The sequence below is a fragment of the Prionailurus viverrinus genome, chromosome A2, assembly GCF_022837055.1.
Source record: "Prionailurus viverrinus isolate Anna chromosome A2, UM_Priviv_1.0, whole genome shotgun sequence".
In the NCBI taxonomy this organism is placed as follows: domain Eukaryota; kingdom Metazoa; phylum Chordata; class Mammalia; order Carnivora; family Felidae; genus Prionailurus; species Prionailurus viverrinus.
This window is the reverse complement of record NC_062562.1, coordinates 162986418-163000377: the sequence shown is the minus strand read 5'-3', so window position 1 is coordinate 163000377 and position 13960 is coordinate 162986418. Positions and strand designations below refer to the sequence as shown.

At 55.4% G+C, this 13960-nt stretch overlaps 1 protein-coding gene across 1 annotated transcript in view; it reads right to left on the bottom strand.

Annotated features, from left to right (window-relative positions):
- The window catches only part of ZNF775 (zinc finger protein 775), a 20549-nt gene extending 6589 nt beyond the window's left edge, over nucleotides 1-13960 (bottom strand). Inside the window, exons 1-2 of the mRNA XM_047847869.1 lie at nucleotides 13873-13960; nucleotides 2822-2885 (exon numbers count right to left, since the gene is read on the bottom strand). Coding sequence (XP_047703825.1) covers nucleotides 2822-2852 — 31 coding nt within the window. The 5' untranslated portion in view covers nucleotides 2853-2885; nucleotides 13873-13960. The remainder of the gene's footprint in view (nucleotides 1-2821; nucleotides 2886-13872) is intronic.

Genomic DNA, 13960 nt, shown 5'->3' with positions numbered 1-13960 from the left:
AAACCAAGAGTCAGATGCTCAACCGACTGGGCCACCCAGGCACTCCTCTGCACTGTTTGAATTTTTATGAGGATACTCAGTATAATTTTCAAACCTTTAAAACATTTTAAGAAATAAAAAGAAAACCTCCTCTAGAATCTGGCAGCCTTTGGTTCTCGGGCCAGAGAGTTCCGCCCTGCTCCACAGCCTTGCTGCCCGTCACAAGGACCCGAAAGAGGATATGGTGACCGCGGGGATGAACGTGGGAGTCACAAAAGTACCTGTGAGGGGCCAGTTTTCCTCCTGGCAAAATGACCTTGTGAGGCCTCCACAGGTGCTCAGTTGTGAGAAATCATAATTTGAAAATGAAAGTGGTGACTTCAATCGCACATTGGCAGGAAGTGAATACCCAATTGTAAGGAGTTTACTTGATTATAAGAGGGTTTCCTTAGATGCACTGAAGTGTTGGGCGGCTGAAGTATTTTACGGGGCGGCTAGAGGTCCAAATTGGGTGGGTAGTGAATCCAAAATATACTCACGTGGCAGGGTCCCAATTAATGCCCCAGAGCCCCACAAAAGCCACTGCCTTACTCTCATTAAACCTGACCTTGACGTTCATCATGGTGCCTGATGGCTGGGAAGGTTCACCCTCTCCAGCCAAAAAGAAGACCCCAGTCTGAGAGCCCAGAGAACGTTCCTGCCCACGGCTGCGGGGCCCAGAGAAGACACAAGTGCCCGGGTTGTGCATGTGCAGACCCCGTGAAGTGCACGCACTGGGACTTCTCCCTCAGGGCTCAGGTATTAATGTAAGGAAGACAGGCCTTGGCCTCTACCTGTGGAAGGATCCCTAAAACAAAGGTTCTGCTCCTCAGTTATCATAAAAAGGTTAATTTTTTTTTAATTCTAAGCAGTTCAGATAAAATAAAAAGGTGCTCTATGGGGAGCTCTTACTCCCCAGAGTTTCTGGGGTGATGAAAATGTTCTGGAGACGGACGGTGGGAGATGCTCGCACAACAATGTGAATGGACTTAATACCACTACACCCACTGTATGCTTAAAAATAGTGAAAATGGTGACTTTCACGTTACGTATATTTCACCACGATAAAATAAATAGAACTTAAAAGGTGCTTAAAAGAGGTAAGCTCTTGGGGCACAGGGGTGGCCCAGTCAGTTGAGCATCCAACTCTTGATTTGGGCTCAGGTCACAATCTCACTGTCGTGAGGTCGAGACCTGCATCGGGCTCCATGGTTAGTGGAGATTCTCTCTCCCTTTCTCTCTCTCTCTCTCTCTCTCTCTCTCCCTCCTCCTCCTCCTCCTCTGCCTGCTCTCTCTAGTTCAAAACAAAAACAAAAAAAAGTAAGCTCTTAATTATCTGGAAACTTTGGCCAGCCAGGAAGAGTCCTCCCTAAGCCTGGCCAGCAGGCGGCGGAAGCCTGTGGAAGGCCCAGAGCCGCAAGGATGTGACTGCAGCCCGAGACGCCCCCCAGTCCCCTGGTGTCTCTGTCCTCAGGGGTCAAAGCCAGTGTTCTTCCGCCTCTTTCCTAAGACCCCAGGGTACCCCAGAAGCTGCCACAAGTCGGGGAGAGGGCCCTGGCAGACCCTACCTCTCATGCCTGAATTAGGATTCTCCTTACGAGTTTACCCGGGAAAAGGTTCCTTCTGCTAAAATGTTTGGAACCATGTCCTTGGTTTTCCTATAATTATGGTAATGTCAGCATCGCTCACACACACACACACACACACACACACACACACGCACACACACACACCACACACACCCTGAGGACTCAGCCTTCAAAGTGACAGGGCAGCAGTGGGTGGCAATGCTCACCGAAGTCTGTGTCAGGACCCAACCCCAGAATGTGTGGTGTCCATGCATCATACCAGCCCCTTGGAGCTGGAGGCTTCCTTCCTGTAGTACCCTACCGGCTGATTTCTGTCCCCGTCTTAGGTTCATCGCGACGTTTATCCGGGGAGGGTTGGGGCTCTGGAGGGGAGGGGAGGTAAAGGAAACTGAGTCACTGAGCCTAGGGGCAGCATTCCTAGGAATGGGCCCTACCCTCCTCCCAGGACCAGAGCCATTCTGCAAAAGGGTGGCTATACTCTCCCCAGGGCCTGCGAGGAGGCTGGGGATGCTGGGGGGTGGGGGGGCGGGGGGGTCTTCCGCTGAAAGCACAGGACTTTCCACTCACAGGAGCACCTGCTTGAGAGACACCAAAACTGATGGCCTATTTCCTCCCCATCGGACCGTGAACTCTGAGTGACCCCAGGAAGCCTCAATGGACCAAACTGCACTTGGTGATGGAAAACCAACAGGGATCGTCCCACCCGGAGCGCTGGTTTTCAGAGTTAGATCCGCACGCCCGCCGCGCACTCCCTGTGCCACACTTAGCAAGCACCTCGCTCGCCCTCGGGCATGGCTTCCTACGCGGGTGTGCACACGTCCCCTTGCCTGGTGAGTCACAGCGGACTTGGTCATTGTATTAGCTCCATAGTCTGTCTTCTTTCCATTTTTTTTTTTAATGTTTATTTATTTTTCAGAGAGAGAGGCAGAGAGGGGAGGAACAGAGGATCTGAAGCAGGCTACAAGCAGACAGCTGGATGCGGGGCTTGAACTCACAAACCAGGAGATGGTGACCCGAGCTGAAGTCGGACACTTAACCGACCGAGCCACCCAGGCGCCCCTTCTTTCCATTCTTTGACATGACCTTCCACATCCTGGTCCCGCCATGCAGTTCTACAGGGAGGGCAGCAGCACGCGCTCAGCGGCAGGGCAGGGGGGGGGCGACCTGGAAGAGGAGGCCGCTGTTGGCTCCCACCCCTCCCTGTGCTCCCTTACCTGTGCTCGCGCCAGCCAGGCCACCCTCCATCCGCGGAGGCCTCCGGGGCACCCGCTCTGCCGTCTGTGGGGGAGAAGGGGGCAAAGGAAGGACAGCTGGCCATCAGGACAAGGACCGAATGGGCCCCCCTGTCCTCCTGCCACCTCACAGAACATGTTCCCTCTTTATTAAGAGCTCCTCTGTCCATGACCTCCGTTGAAAGCGCAGGGCTTTTATAAGCTGCACACTTACCTGCTAGGCAGGAATTATTCTCATTTTATGAGGAGGAAACTGAGGCCAGGGAGGGCCACTGACATGCCCCGAGTCACAGGGAACAGTGGCGCCGGTGAGGCCCCATGTCCTCTGACTCCCAGACCAGAGCCTCACGCCCACGGGCTCAATACCGGCAGGGGAGGGTGTGAGAGACACCACCCCAGGAAACTCAGCTGAGTCCAGAGACCTTCCTGAGTGGTCGTGAAGACACCCTGGAAGGCAGAATTGACCCTCCCAAATCACCGGCCCCTCTGCTGTCCCTTTCCACCCCTATTCCACGTGAAATCACACACAGGCCATATGGGGTGCTGGTTAGAGCTCACCAATCTGGGGCTCGTCTCTTTTCCTTTATTTATTTTGAGAGAGAGAGAGAGAGAGAGTGCACACGCGCCAGTAGGGGAGAATCAGAGAGAGAGAGAGGGCAAGGGAGAATCCCAAGCAGGCTCCACGCTGTCAGCACGGAGCCTGACTTGGGGCTCAAACTCACAAACCGTGAGATCGTGACCTGAGCCTAAAGCAAGAGTCAGAGGCTCAACAGGCTGAGCCAACCCGGTGCCCCTCCCCCGCCTTTTCTTTCTTTAATGCTCAAAGCTGTGGACACACCCTGACCGGCTCACTGTCAGGGACACGTCGCGCTGCTGGGGGGCCCCAGGCTTTACACCTCACATGCTGCCCGTCTGCCCGGGAGGCTCTACCCCGGAGCCCCACGCCGCCTTTCAGGTCTCTGCCTAAACGTCTTCAGAGTGGTCTCCCCAGGCTACCGTGTACAAAGTCACAGCCCTAACTCCACTCCACGTTCCTCTGTGACTTTCCACCACCTGACGTGGTATGTATGTGCCTGCCATCCCCCGCCACGGAGAGCTCAGGACCGTTTTGTGCTCACTGCTGAATCTGGGTCCGGGAGGGAGCCCCTGCCCAGCAGGCACTTCGGGTGCAGAGGCTGCCCTGTACTCGGAGGGGGTGCCGCAGCCCGGGGGCTTCTGCGCGGTTCCCTGGCCTGCCCCTCCTAGGGACGGGGATCTTGTTTCACACACCCATACCCGCTCAGCGCCCAGGCTCACAAAGGCCCGAGTGAGGACCTGGGGCGTCTGCCCCCCCCAGCCCAGATGCTCGGCTCCCCCCCCCCCCGCCACCTGCCGCTACAGAGGGGCTTCTCCAGGTCACAGTCAGGGCTTCCTTCCCGCGGCTCGGCCACCTCACGAAAAGCCGTGTCCTGCTCTTCACCTCGGCCCTCGAGCAGCCCCATCCCAAGGGCATCTCCCTCCCCTCTCCCAGGTCCCCTTCCAACAGCCACTCCCCGACAGGGATCCAGGCTGGGAACCTGGGCCCTGCCCAGAGAGGTGGGGGCAGGGGCAAAGGGCAAGAATAAATTTAAAAAATAGGTAAATCGGAGCACCTGGGTGGCTCAGTCAGTTAAGCGTCTGACCCTCTCAGATCACGATCTCACGGTTCGTGGGTTCGAGCCCCGCGACGGGCTCTGTGCTGACAGCTCGGAGCCTGGAGCCTGTTTCGGATTCTGTGTGTGTGTCTCTCTCTCTGCCCCTCCCCCACTTATGCTCTGTCTCTCTGTCTCTCAAAAATGAATACACATTAAAAAAAAAAACTTTTTTAAATAGGTAAATAATTTTCCCTGGGGCAAAAAGGGAAAGAGGCCCCTCCCTTTTCTTTTATAGCATTTACTTGAGAACAGTTGTCATTCTGAGTTTTTCTCTGCCCCTTAGAGATGCACGCAAATCTTTTTAAAAGCTACCACAAGCCTCTTGCCAGCTTTGCAGCCCAGGCCTCTTTCCCAAGACCCTGAGAGCCACCTCCCTGATACCTAAACATCACGGGAGATGGTGACCCTGGGTCCCGCTGCCCACAGGAGGGAGGATGGGAACCTGACTTCTGCGGTCGCCAGGCTCCAAGTTGCAAACCCACCTCCTGCCATAAAGATAGGAGCCGTGCATTTTTCCTTTGCATGAAGGCAATTAGCAAACACAGGTGGCTACCCCAATCACCAGGTGAATTCAGGATGAACTACGGGTGACAAATGGTACCATCGAGGAAGTGCTCTTGCCCGAAGACTAGTTACACTTTATCTTGAGCGTGTGTGTGCACACACACACACGTGCACGCACACCTCTGCTGGGCTGTGTAACAGGGTGAGATCTCTTTCTGTTTTCCTGATCTCTTAGCAGATTGCCTGTGATGTGCAGCTCTTTCTGGTTTAATGCTTATTCAATCGGAAAAAAAAAACTGTTCTCTTTCTCTCCTCCTTTTGTGGGAGCTTTTCTGACTTGGCAGGAGATTTTGTTTTTAATTCTATTTCCCCAAAAGGGGTCTGCCGTGCGCTCCTACCGTGGTTTCCTACAGACACTAAAACATGCTGGTGGTGCAGAGAAAAAGCGGGCGTCAAAGACGGGAGGAGTGGGGCGCCTGGGTGGCGCAGTTGGTTAAGCGTCCGACTTCAGCCAGGTCACGATCTCACGGTCCGTGAGTTCGAGCCCCGCGTCGGGCTCTGGGCTGATGGCTCAGAGCCTGGAGCCTGTTTCTGATTCTGTGTCTCCCTCTCTCTCTGCCCCTCCCCCGTTCATGCTCTGTCTCTCTCTGTCCCAAAAATAAATAAACGTTGAAAAAAAAAATTAAAAAAAAAAAAAAAAAAAAAAGACGGGAGGAGGCCCGCCGGGAGGACCCTGATGGATGCTGAGGCACCTGCCCTCACGCCCCCTCTTCCCTCTGGGGTTCCTGTGTGTCCTAGCCTTGGGGAAGCCTCTCACCCGCTGGAGATACAATGGCCCCCTAAAGAGGTTCAGAGGGCTGATAAAGGAGGAGGCTACCTCAGTTCGGGAAAAACTCAGAGGGGCCAGAGCCCCCGGGGCCACAATTCAAGGTGAGGACAGAGCTTAGGGCCCGGCCTCATTCACAAAAGCCATACACAACACCCTTGAGCCCGATTAGATCAGTGCTCCTTGATCCGTTCTGTCTTCCAAGGAATATTAGGACCTAAAAATCACCTCAGGTGGAGAAAGGCTTCAATTCTTGGTAGATAATTCACAGTGAGCCACAGAGCAGCCCCTCCCGTGTCCCAGGGTACTTCTTTCTGCCCCAGCCACACTAGGGCTCAGGGTGTGGTCCGAGTCAGCAGAGTGGGATCAGAGGGAAGGGGACCCGAGGAGACAGGGGACAGGGGAGGCACAGAGGACAGCAACGGGGGGCAGGCCCCCAGGTATTGAGGGCCCATCTCCAACTGGGTGTTCAGGTGGGATGTGTCTGGAAAACAGGCCAGCAGGTGTCCTGCAGGTAAAACGCTGAGGAGGCCAAACGGTGGAAAGTCTCCGCGTGTGGCCACGTCTCTGCAGGTCTGTCTGCCAGGCCACCCTGAGCTGTGCCCTTTCCAAGCTTTTCTTTTCTGCCTCTGCCCTGCTATACTGCTCTGCACGCCCCTTCCTACCCGCCACTCCCCCACCCTCCCTGACACACGGCTCACCTGACCTGGCCTGGAGTGCAGCCTGCCCAGAAAACAGAAGGAAACGAGGCTGACCCGCCACCCCCACCAGTGCCCACACTGAGTCCCTGAAGGCTGCTCGCTTGGCCTGTCGTTCAGGGCCCTCACCCCAGTCTCCAAGGACCTCCCCCCTCCCTGCTCAGCAAGTTCTGTGGATCTGGGGACAAACCCCTGGTCACCTCCCCCTTCCCAGCACCTGGCTCTGGGCCCGGCCCTCCCCACACTGGGTCAGGCTGCAGTTGGGATGACAGCCCCCCAAAGAGAGGCCTCCAGGGTTGGAGAGGGGGCAGCTGCATGACAAGGCCAGACCACACAAAGCGGGGATTGTGCCCTGCAGCAGGTGGTGAGGTTTGGGGGCAGGGGAAGGTAACAAAGGGGCTTTGCTCTCAGCAGAAACGTGGGGGCAGGGAGGGGAGCGGACAGCAGCTGGGGTGAAGAGAAAGGCCACAGATGCGAGGGGCAGCGCAGGGACATGGCCACGTCTCCCCGCATGCTCCCAACCTCAGCCCCTGGAGCTTTTTCCAGCAGCCAAGCACAGCCTTCTTCATAGATCAGGCCTCAGGCAGGAAGAACCGGATGGCACCTCCCGTGTCCTTTGTCACTGGTGGTGTGGGGATTGGCCACGTGCCAGGAGCGGAGGCTTGGAGGGGGTGGCATCTCCCCAAACCCTGGCCGAAGGCCCAGCTCCCAGGCCCTTCTCAGCCATGAGCTCCCCCCAGGGCCACACCCAGTTCCTCACCACCCACCACTGCTCCCCCAATAATCCCCGCCCCCCCAGAAACCGCTCCTCCCAAAGTGCCCCCTCCTCATCAAGCGGACCCCTTCTGCCACACCAGCAAGACTGCCATGCTTCCCGAATCCTCCGCTTCCATTAACCCCATCTTTCCCACCCCTCAGCTGGCCTGATCCCACCCGCTCCGCAGTGGATGGCCCACCCACCCAGCCTCCCACCCTGGCCGCCACATGCTCTCGTCCGCCTGGCCCGCTCCCAGCTTTTATTTCCTCAGGTCCTGTTTCCCTGTGGGCAGGCACCACTTCTCATCTCCTTGCCCCGACCCACCGTGCTGGCTCACACAGGTCACATGCCCAGGGAACGGGACTCCAGACTGTGGCTCAGGACAGCATTTGCAAAGGGGTGGCCCGGCGGGCACAGGCTCCAGCCAGCCCCCGCTCTGGGCAGATGCTCTCAGAATGTCCCCTGGGAACGGAGGTTCTGCCTCTCCTAACCTCGTCTATTGAGGGGAGTGCGGGACTTCCCTGAGATCTTGACATTGATCTGGCTGTGGAAAGAAAGGGTGGTCAGCCAAGACTCCACTACGGCCAGGGAGACAGCCACTACCTACTGAGCACTTAGCCGGCGTCGCCCATTTCAGCCCTCACGACCCATTTCGGCTCAGGAGCCAGGGCTCCGAGAAGTTAAGTCATTTGCTCAAGGCCACCCAGTTAGTAGGTACCAGAGCCAGAGGGGTCAGCCTGCCCCAGCCAGAGTTCTTTCTCCTGGACCACGCTGCCTCCTGGGAGAAAGTGCACGACTTAACCAAACCTTAAACTTCCAATCCCTCGTTTTCAGGAGTCTGGCTTCTGTACCCACATGTGGTTATTCAGATTTACATAAATTCAAGTTTAAATTCAGTTTTTCAATCACACTGGCCACATTTCAAGTGCTCCAAGGCCTCATGGCGCTCGAGCTACCGTATGGACAGCGGAGGACATCCCCGTGTTCACAAAGCTCTGCTGGGTGGCACTGCGCTGGACTGTAAGCTCTGGGCTTGCCCTGCCCAGTCCCTGATATGCTCGATTTATAGGCACACCTCATTTCATTGCGCTGTTTTCTTACACTTCACGGATACTGCATTTTTTTTTGTTTTTTTTTTTTTACAAACCGAAGGTTTGCGGCAAATCTGCACTGAGCAAGTCTATTGGCACAACGTTTTGCAACAGTATTTGCTCACTTTGTGTCTCTGCGTCACATTTCGGTAATTCTTATGATATCTCAAGCGTTTCCATTATTGTTGTATTTTTTTATGGCAATCTGTGATCAGTGATACAACCTGCTGAAAGCTCAGGCGATGGTTAGCATTTTTTAGCAATGAAGTTATTTTTTAGTTAAGGCGTGTACATTGTTGTTTTAGACATAACATATATATAATGCTACTGCACAGGTAACAGACTACTATATAGTGTGAACATAACTTTGGTATGCACTGAGAAACCAAAAAATTCACTTGATTCGCTTTATCCCAGTATTTGCATTACTGCAGTGGTCTGGGAATGAACGTAATGTCTCCGAGGTATGCCTGTATACTGAATGAATGAATGAATGAATGAATGAATGAATGAATGATTAAATGAATGGAGAAAACAAATGAAGGAGTACAGAGAAGGCTCCTCTGGCCCCAGTCCTTGGTCACTAATGACCACGATCTCAGGACAAGTTGATGATGTTTTTTTGCCTGGGAATCCAATTTCAGTCACTATCAGTGGATGTTTTCATCTACCATACGGCAATCACAGGCATCCGAGAAGAAGCTGATATGAACACTAAATGTACACACAAACACAACCAGAAACCACCGTATCTAACATCTAACACAGCTGTGTAAACAAAAGTCCAAAGGTGCACAAATACAATACGGAGACTCTCATCCCTGAGATCATAGTTGCAAAACTATATGCAAAGTACGATGAAACCGAGGTGTTTAGAAACCCAGAGATACACCTGCAGACCCACAGAGACCAGCGTGCGCCAGGGCGAACCACATAAGCAGGGCACGGCGTGCTCGTGAAAGTGGAAATGTGGATCTTTGCAGGGCACGAGTATCCTCGCACATTCACGATCCTCCCAACTGCCCACTGCTTGAGAAAGGGATCTCAGGGAGACGGTAGCATGATGGAGGACCGCCACCTGTTAGGTCACCTGCGCTGGGGGAAGGGACGGGATGAGGTCAGCCAGGCTGCCGCTGGCTGGGGAGAAGTCAGATCCACCCAGGAAGCCACAGATGGGAGCACTGGGGTCTGCTCAGCAAGCCCAGAGCAGCAAAAGCCCCCTCCCAGGGCCAGTCCTGCAGGGGGTCTAGCCCAAGAGGAAGCAGCAAACCCTTCCCCTGCGACCCTGAGCCCCACAGGGCTGGCCCCTCGGCCGGGTCTGCTCCCAAAGCCTGCCCCTCTTCTCAGGACCCGGTCTCTCACATCGGGCCCATGTCACGCCCAGACTGGGGATCAGGGCCCTGAGTCCTAAACCACCTGTCCTTGATAAGCCACTTGGCCTCTCGGCCTCAGGTTCCTAAGGTGAAGGTGGCTGAAAGGCCTGCTCCCCAGGTTTGTCTCGAGCACCGAATGAGACAAAGCTGCAGGAACACTACATAAGCTTCCCGAAGCCTACACACCAGCGGTCTCTCTCTCTCTCTCTTCCATTCCCAGGGACTGAGAACAACCCACTCCCCACTCCCTCAGCCCTCTCCAAAGGGCCACTGCCGCTCACTCTTCCTAAACCTTTACTCCTCCAGCTGCTTCAGAATCTTCAGAGGCCTCCGATGCCCACTCAGTCACCCCCAACCCTGCTCACCAGCGTGAGCGGGCCTGGCGGGAGGAAGCGGGTGTGCCCGGATTTTACTGTCGGGACTACCTCAAGGCCGCGCACAGCTCCATGTATGGCAGGTCACTGGACCCTCAGCGGCCCTGGGGGAGGAGAGGCTCCTGTGGGCCGGGTGCAGGTGCCTAACAGGGTAGGGGCGGAGGTGGCCCTGTGGGCAGTGGTAAGGAAGGCAGGGCTGGGAGCTGGGGTTGCTAAGTGCCAAGTAGGAGGACTGGACTAGAAGCCTTGGATGCTTCTGCTGGTCTGAGGCTCAAAGCTTCAGCTCTGTTGTGGGCAGGGTGTCGGTGGAGCCTGTCTCCCAGAACCTGTTCCAAAGCCACTGGGCCCTCCCCCAAGGCCAGTCCTACAAATGCCACTCCTGTACAAGGCTGGCACCCTGGGGTTGTGTCCCGGCTGGCCTCTGGATAGTCAGCTCTCTCCAGGTTTCAGGCCCCTGAATACCAGACCTCCCACCTTCCTCTCATCCAGAGTTTATGACCAAGGAGGACACACAAAACGGTGGATTTAAAATCTTAACAGAAACACAGCCCAACTGCTCTCAGGGCCCCCAGGACACCTGCTTCCTACCTTACATGGCCCCAGGGCCCAGAGACAGACAAGCAGGCCCAGAGGTCCCAGCTCAGACCAGGGAGGTGTCTCCTCCACCACCTAGAGGCCCACCTCCATCCCACACCCCGACGTGAGCATGCTCAACATCCTTCTGTGACTCCCACAGGACTCCCCAGCCCCTCCTGGGCCTCCACTCCGTCTTCCTCAGATCTCACTCAGCCCCGGGTCCGGTGTGGGTGCCCCACGCACCTTCTTCCAACCCCCGCCCCTTCTCCTACTTCTACTCCAGCATCTTCAGACCTAGTCTCCCAAACACAGGGTCCTCAGTCCTAGAAGAGGGGTCAGAGGTGGGGAGCAAGGGGAAAGAGCGGGCCACGATGCCACAGAAATTATTAAATGGTTATCTGGAAAACAAGAACACCTGTTCCTGTGTATAGAACTGTTGAATCAAGCAAGGAGGAAAAACAGTATGAAAGACTCTGAAGAATGTTCACAAGGTGCAAGACAAATTATTTTTAGGTCACTTCATTGCCTTCACCCCCTCCCTGCCTTCCACATTGTAAGAACTGCACCTGAGGGTTGCCCTGGTAAGAACAGCCCCGTTCAGTGACTTCAGGTTCCTTCCGGCAGCATTCCCAGGGAACCAGGTCCATAGACAGCCCAGGCAGCTGCCTTATCCTCTCATGCTTGCCCACCTCCCCAAGGTCCAGGATTTCACCCCAGGCCAGTCTCAGAGGGCCCTCCTTCCAGGACCTCTGCCCCCACCTGCCCAACATTGGCACCTTTGCAGGGACTGCCCCACCCCCACCTCCCTGCCCCCGTGCCTGTCCCTCACCTGTGGCATTCACAGCCCCAGTCTCTGTTCACCCATCTCCCTTTAGAGGAGATCCCTCAGCCCCAAGTCCAAGACTCAGGAGGCTGCCAGGGCCTGGAGACCCCCGTCACCCGATCTGAAGGCAAGGGATGAAACTGACTGCTAACAACACTTTGAACAGACGCCACGATTCCATTTATAAACACCTTTCCGCACCCCCTGCTTCATTCAAAAGAGCTTGGAAGGGGCAAGGAGTGCCACCCCACTTGTCAGATGAAGAAAGCAAAGCCCTGAGGTGACACCCCTTGCCTCAAAGAGTTAGACCTAAGGTCTCCTTCTGCACACCCCAACCACACTCTTCCCTCCCAGCCACCCCTGCGCTAGGAAATCTTGGATTCCTCAGCTTAACCCTCACTAGGGGGCAAGTGCATGGGTCAGACCACCTCCATGAAGTTCTGCACTTTGTCCCGGGTAGCCCTTGTCTCTCCAGCGGGGACAAAGGGTCTTCATCAGGCCTCCCAACACCACGGCCACTTGTCACTACCACAAAGTGCAACTGTCCCAATGCATCGGTCACGAAGTTGTACTAATGCTATTTTTAGTGCCTGCAAGATCCTACAGCCCCACCTCAGTCAGGCCTCCCTTTTCTTGCCCAAAGACTGTAGCTTTATAGTTTTATAGCTTCTCTTGCCCCTCCAATCCATTCAGCACCCAGAACTCGAAAACTTCACCTAAAATTACAGTGAGGACAGGTTACTACTTTGCTTAAAATATTCCAGTGGGTCCCCACCACTTGCAGGTTCAGCTAAAAATGTCTTGGCAACACCATTTAGAGCCTGGCCTCTGCTCACCTCTCCTCACTGCCTCCCAGCTCCCTATTGTCCCAACATGTGACTCCCTGACCTTGTAGCATCTTGGCTCGCCCATGACCAGTCTTGGAACACTCTTGCCCAGCACTTCTCTGCCCAGCCTAGATCAGGGATCACTTGGACTTAGAAGCCTTTCAGGGTATGCCACCCTCAGTTAGGGGCCCTTCTGTTTGACCTGTGCACCTGCCCAACCCAATATCATGTACATGGAATAATAATTCGTCTGGGGGCACCTGGGTGGCTCAGTCAGTTAAGCAACCGACTCTTGGTTTCAGCTCAGGTCATGATCTCACACTTCATGGGTTCTAGCCCTGAGTCGGGCTCCCGCTTGGGATTCATTCTCCCTCTCTCTCTCCCCCTCCCCTGCTCTCACTCTCTCTCAAAATAAATAAACATTAAAAAGCATAATAATAATTCGTCTGTCTCCACAACAAGACTATAACGATCTCATCATGGAGTATTTCTCTCTCCCCAACATCCAGCCCAAGGTCCCACGTGTTGTAAACCATGAATGAAAATTCTAATAAATAAACATTTACAATACAGAAATTTAAGTCCAAAACAGATTAGAAGCACTGAATCATGGAACTTTAGAGTTGAAAGGAGACTCTACCCTCTAATCTGTTCATTTTACAGATGAACAAGGACCCAAAAAGAACAGCTAATTAGTGGAGGCTGGACATCAGGCAGCCTCAAGCTCTTGGGCTCTGACCACACCCAACCCCAGGTCTGGCTGACGAGGACACACTCCAGGCTCCCTCCCACCCAGAGGACTGGAGGAGGCAGCATCTCTGTATCCATCCTCCACCTTTACAGGGGAAGAAGCCCCCAGCTCCTACCTCCACCCCCACTGAGGTCTTGACTCCGGTGCCCATTTTCCTGGAATGGAGCCTCCCCAACACACACACACACACACACACACACACACACACGCACGCACGCACACACACACACGCACGCACTCTGTGGCGCTTCCCTCTTATTGTTCGCACTCCCAGTGTTTATGCCCACTCATTTACTCATTTATTAAGCACCTACTATGTGTCACTCTGCGGCGAGCACTGGGGTTCCTGCCCTCCAGAAGCTCGGTCTTTCGCACAGCTGACACAGCTCCCAAGCATCCGGGCAGCGCCTGGGCAGAACGCGCCCGGAGGGACTAGGGATCAGTCCCCCGCTTACCACCCTGCCCTCCCGCTCTCACGCCCCCCCCCCCCCCCTGCTCTCTGCCCCAGCCTGCAGCCCCTTCCACGCACGACCCGGGCCCCTTTCCCCAGGGGCTGTGTGGGGGTGGGGAAAGTTCGGGGCCGCGGCGTCAGGGGCTCAGGGGACCCCGAGACCCCCGAGGCCGCCTCCAGCCGGAGGCTGGGTGGTGGCAGCGCGGGAGGAGCGGGCCGGGCGCTGGCCCCACAGCACGGTCCGTCCCTCCGCACGCCCCTCCCGCCCGGATTCGGAGGGACTCGGAGGGAGGAGACGGGAATAAATACCTTGACTTTGTGGTTAAGGTTAACGGGAACTGCCACCCCGGGGCGACTTGGGCACTGGGCTCCCCGGCCCCGCCAGTCCCGGGACAGG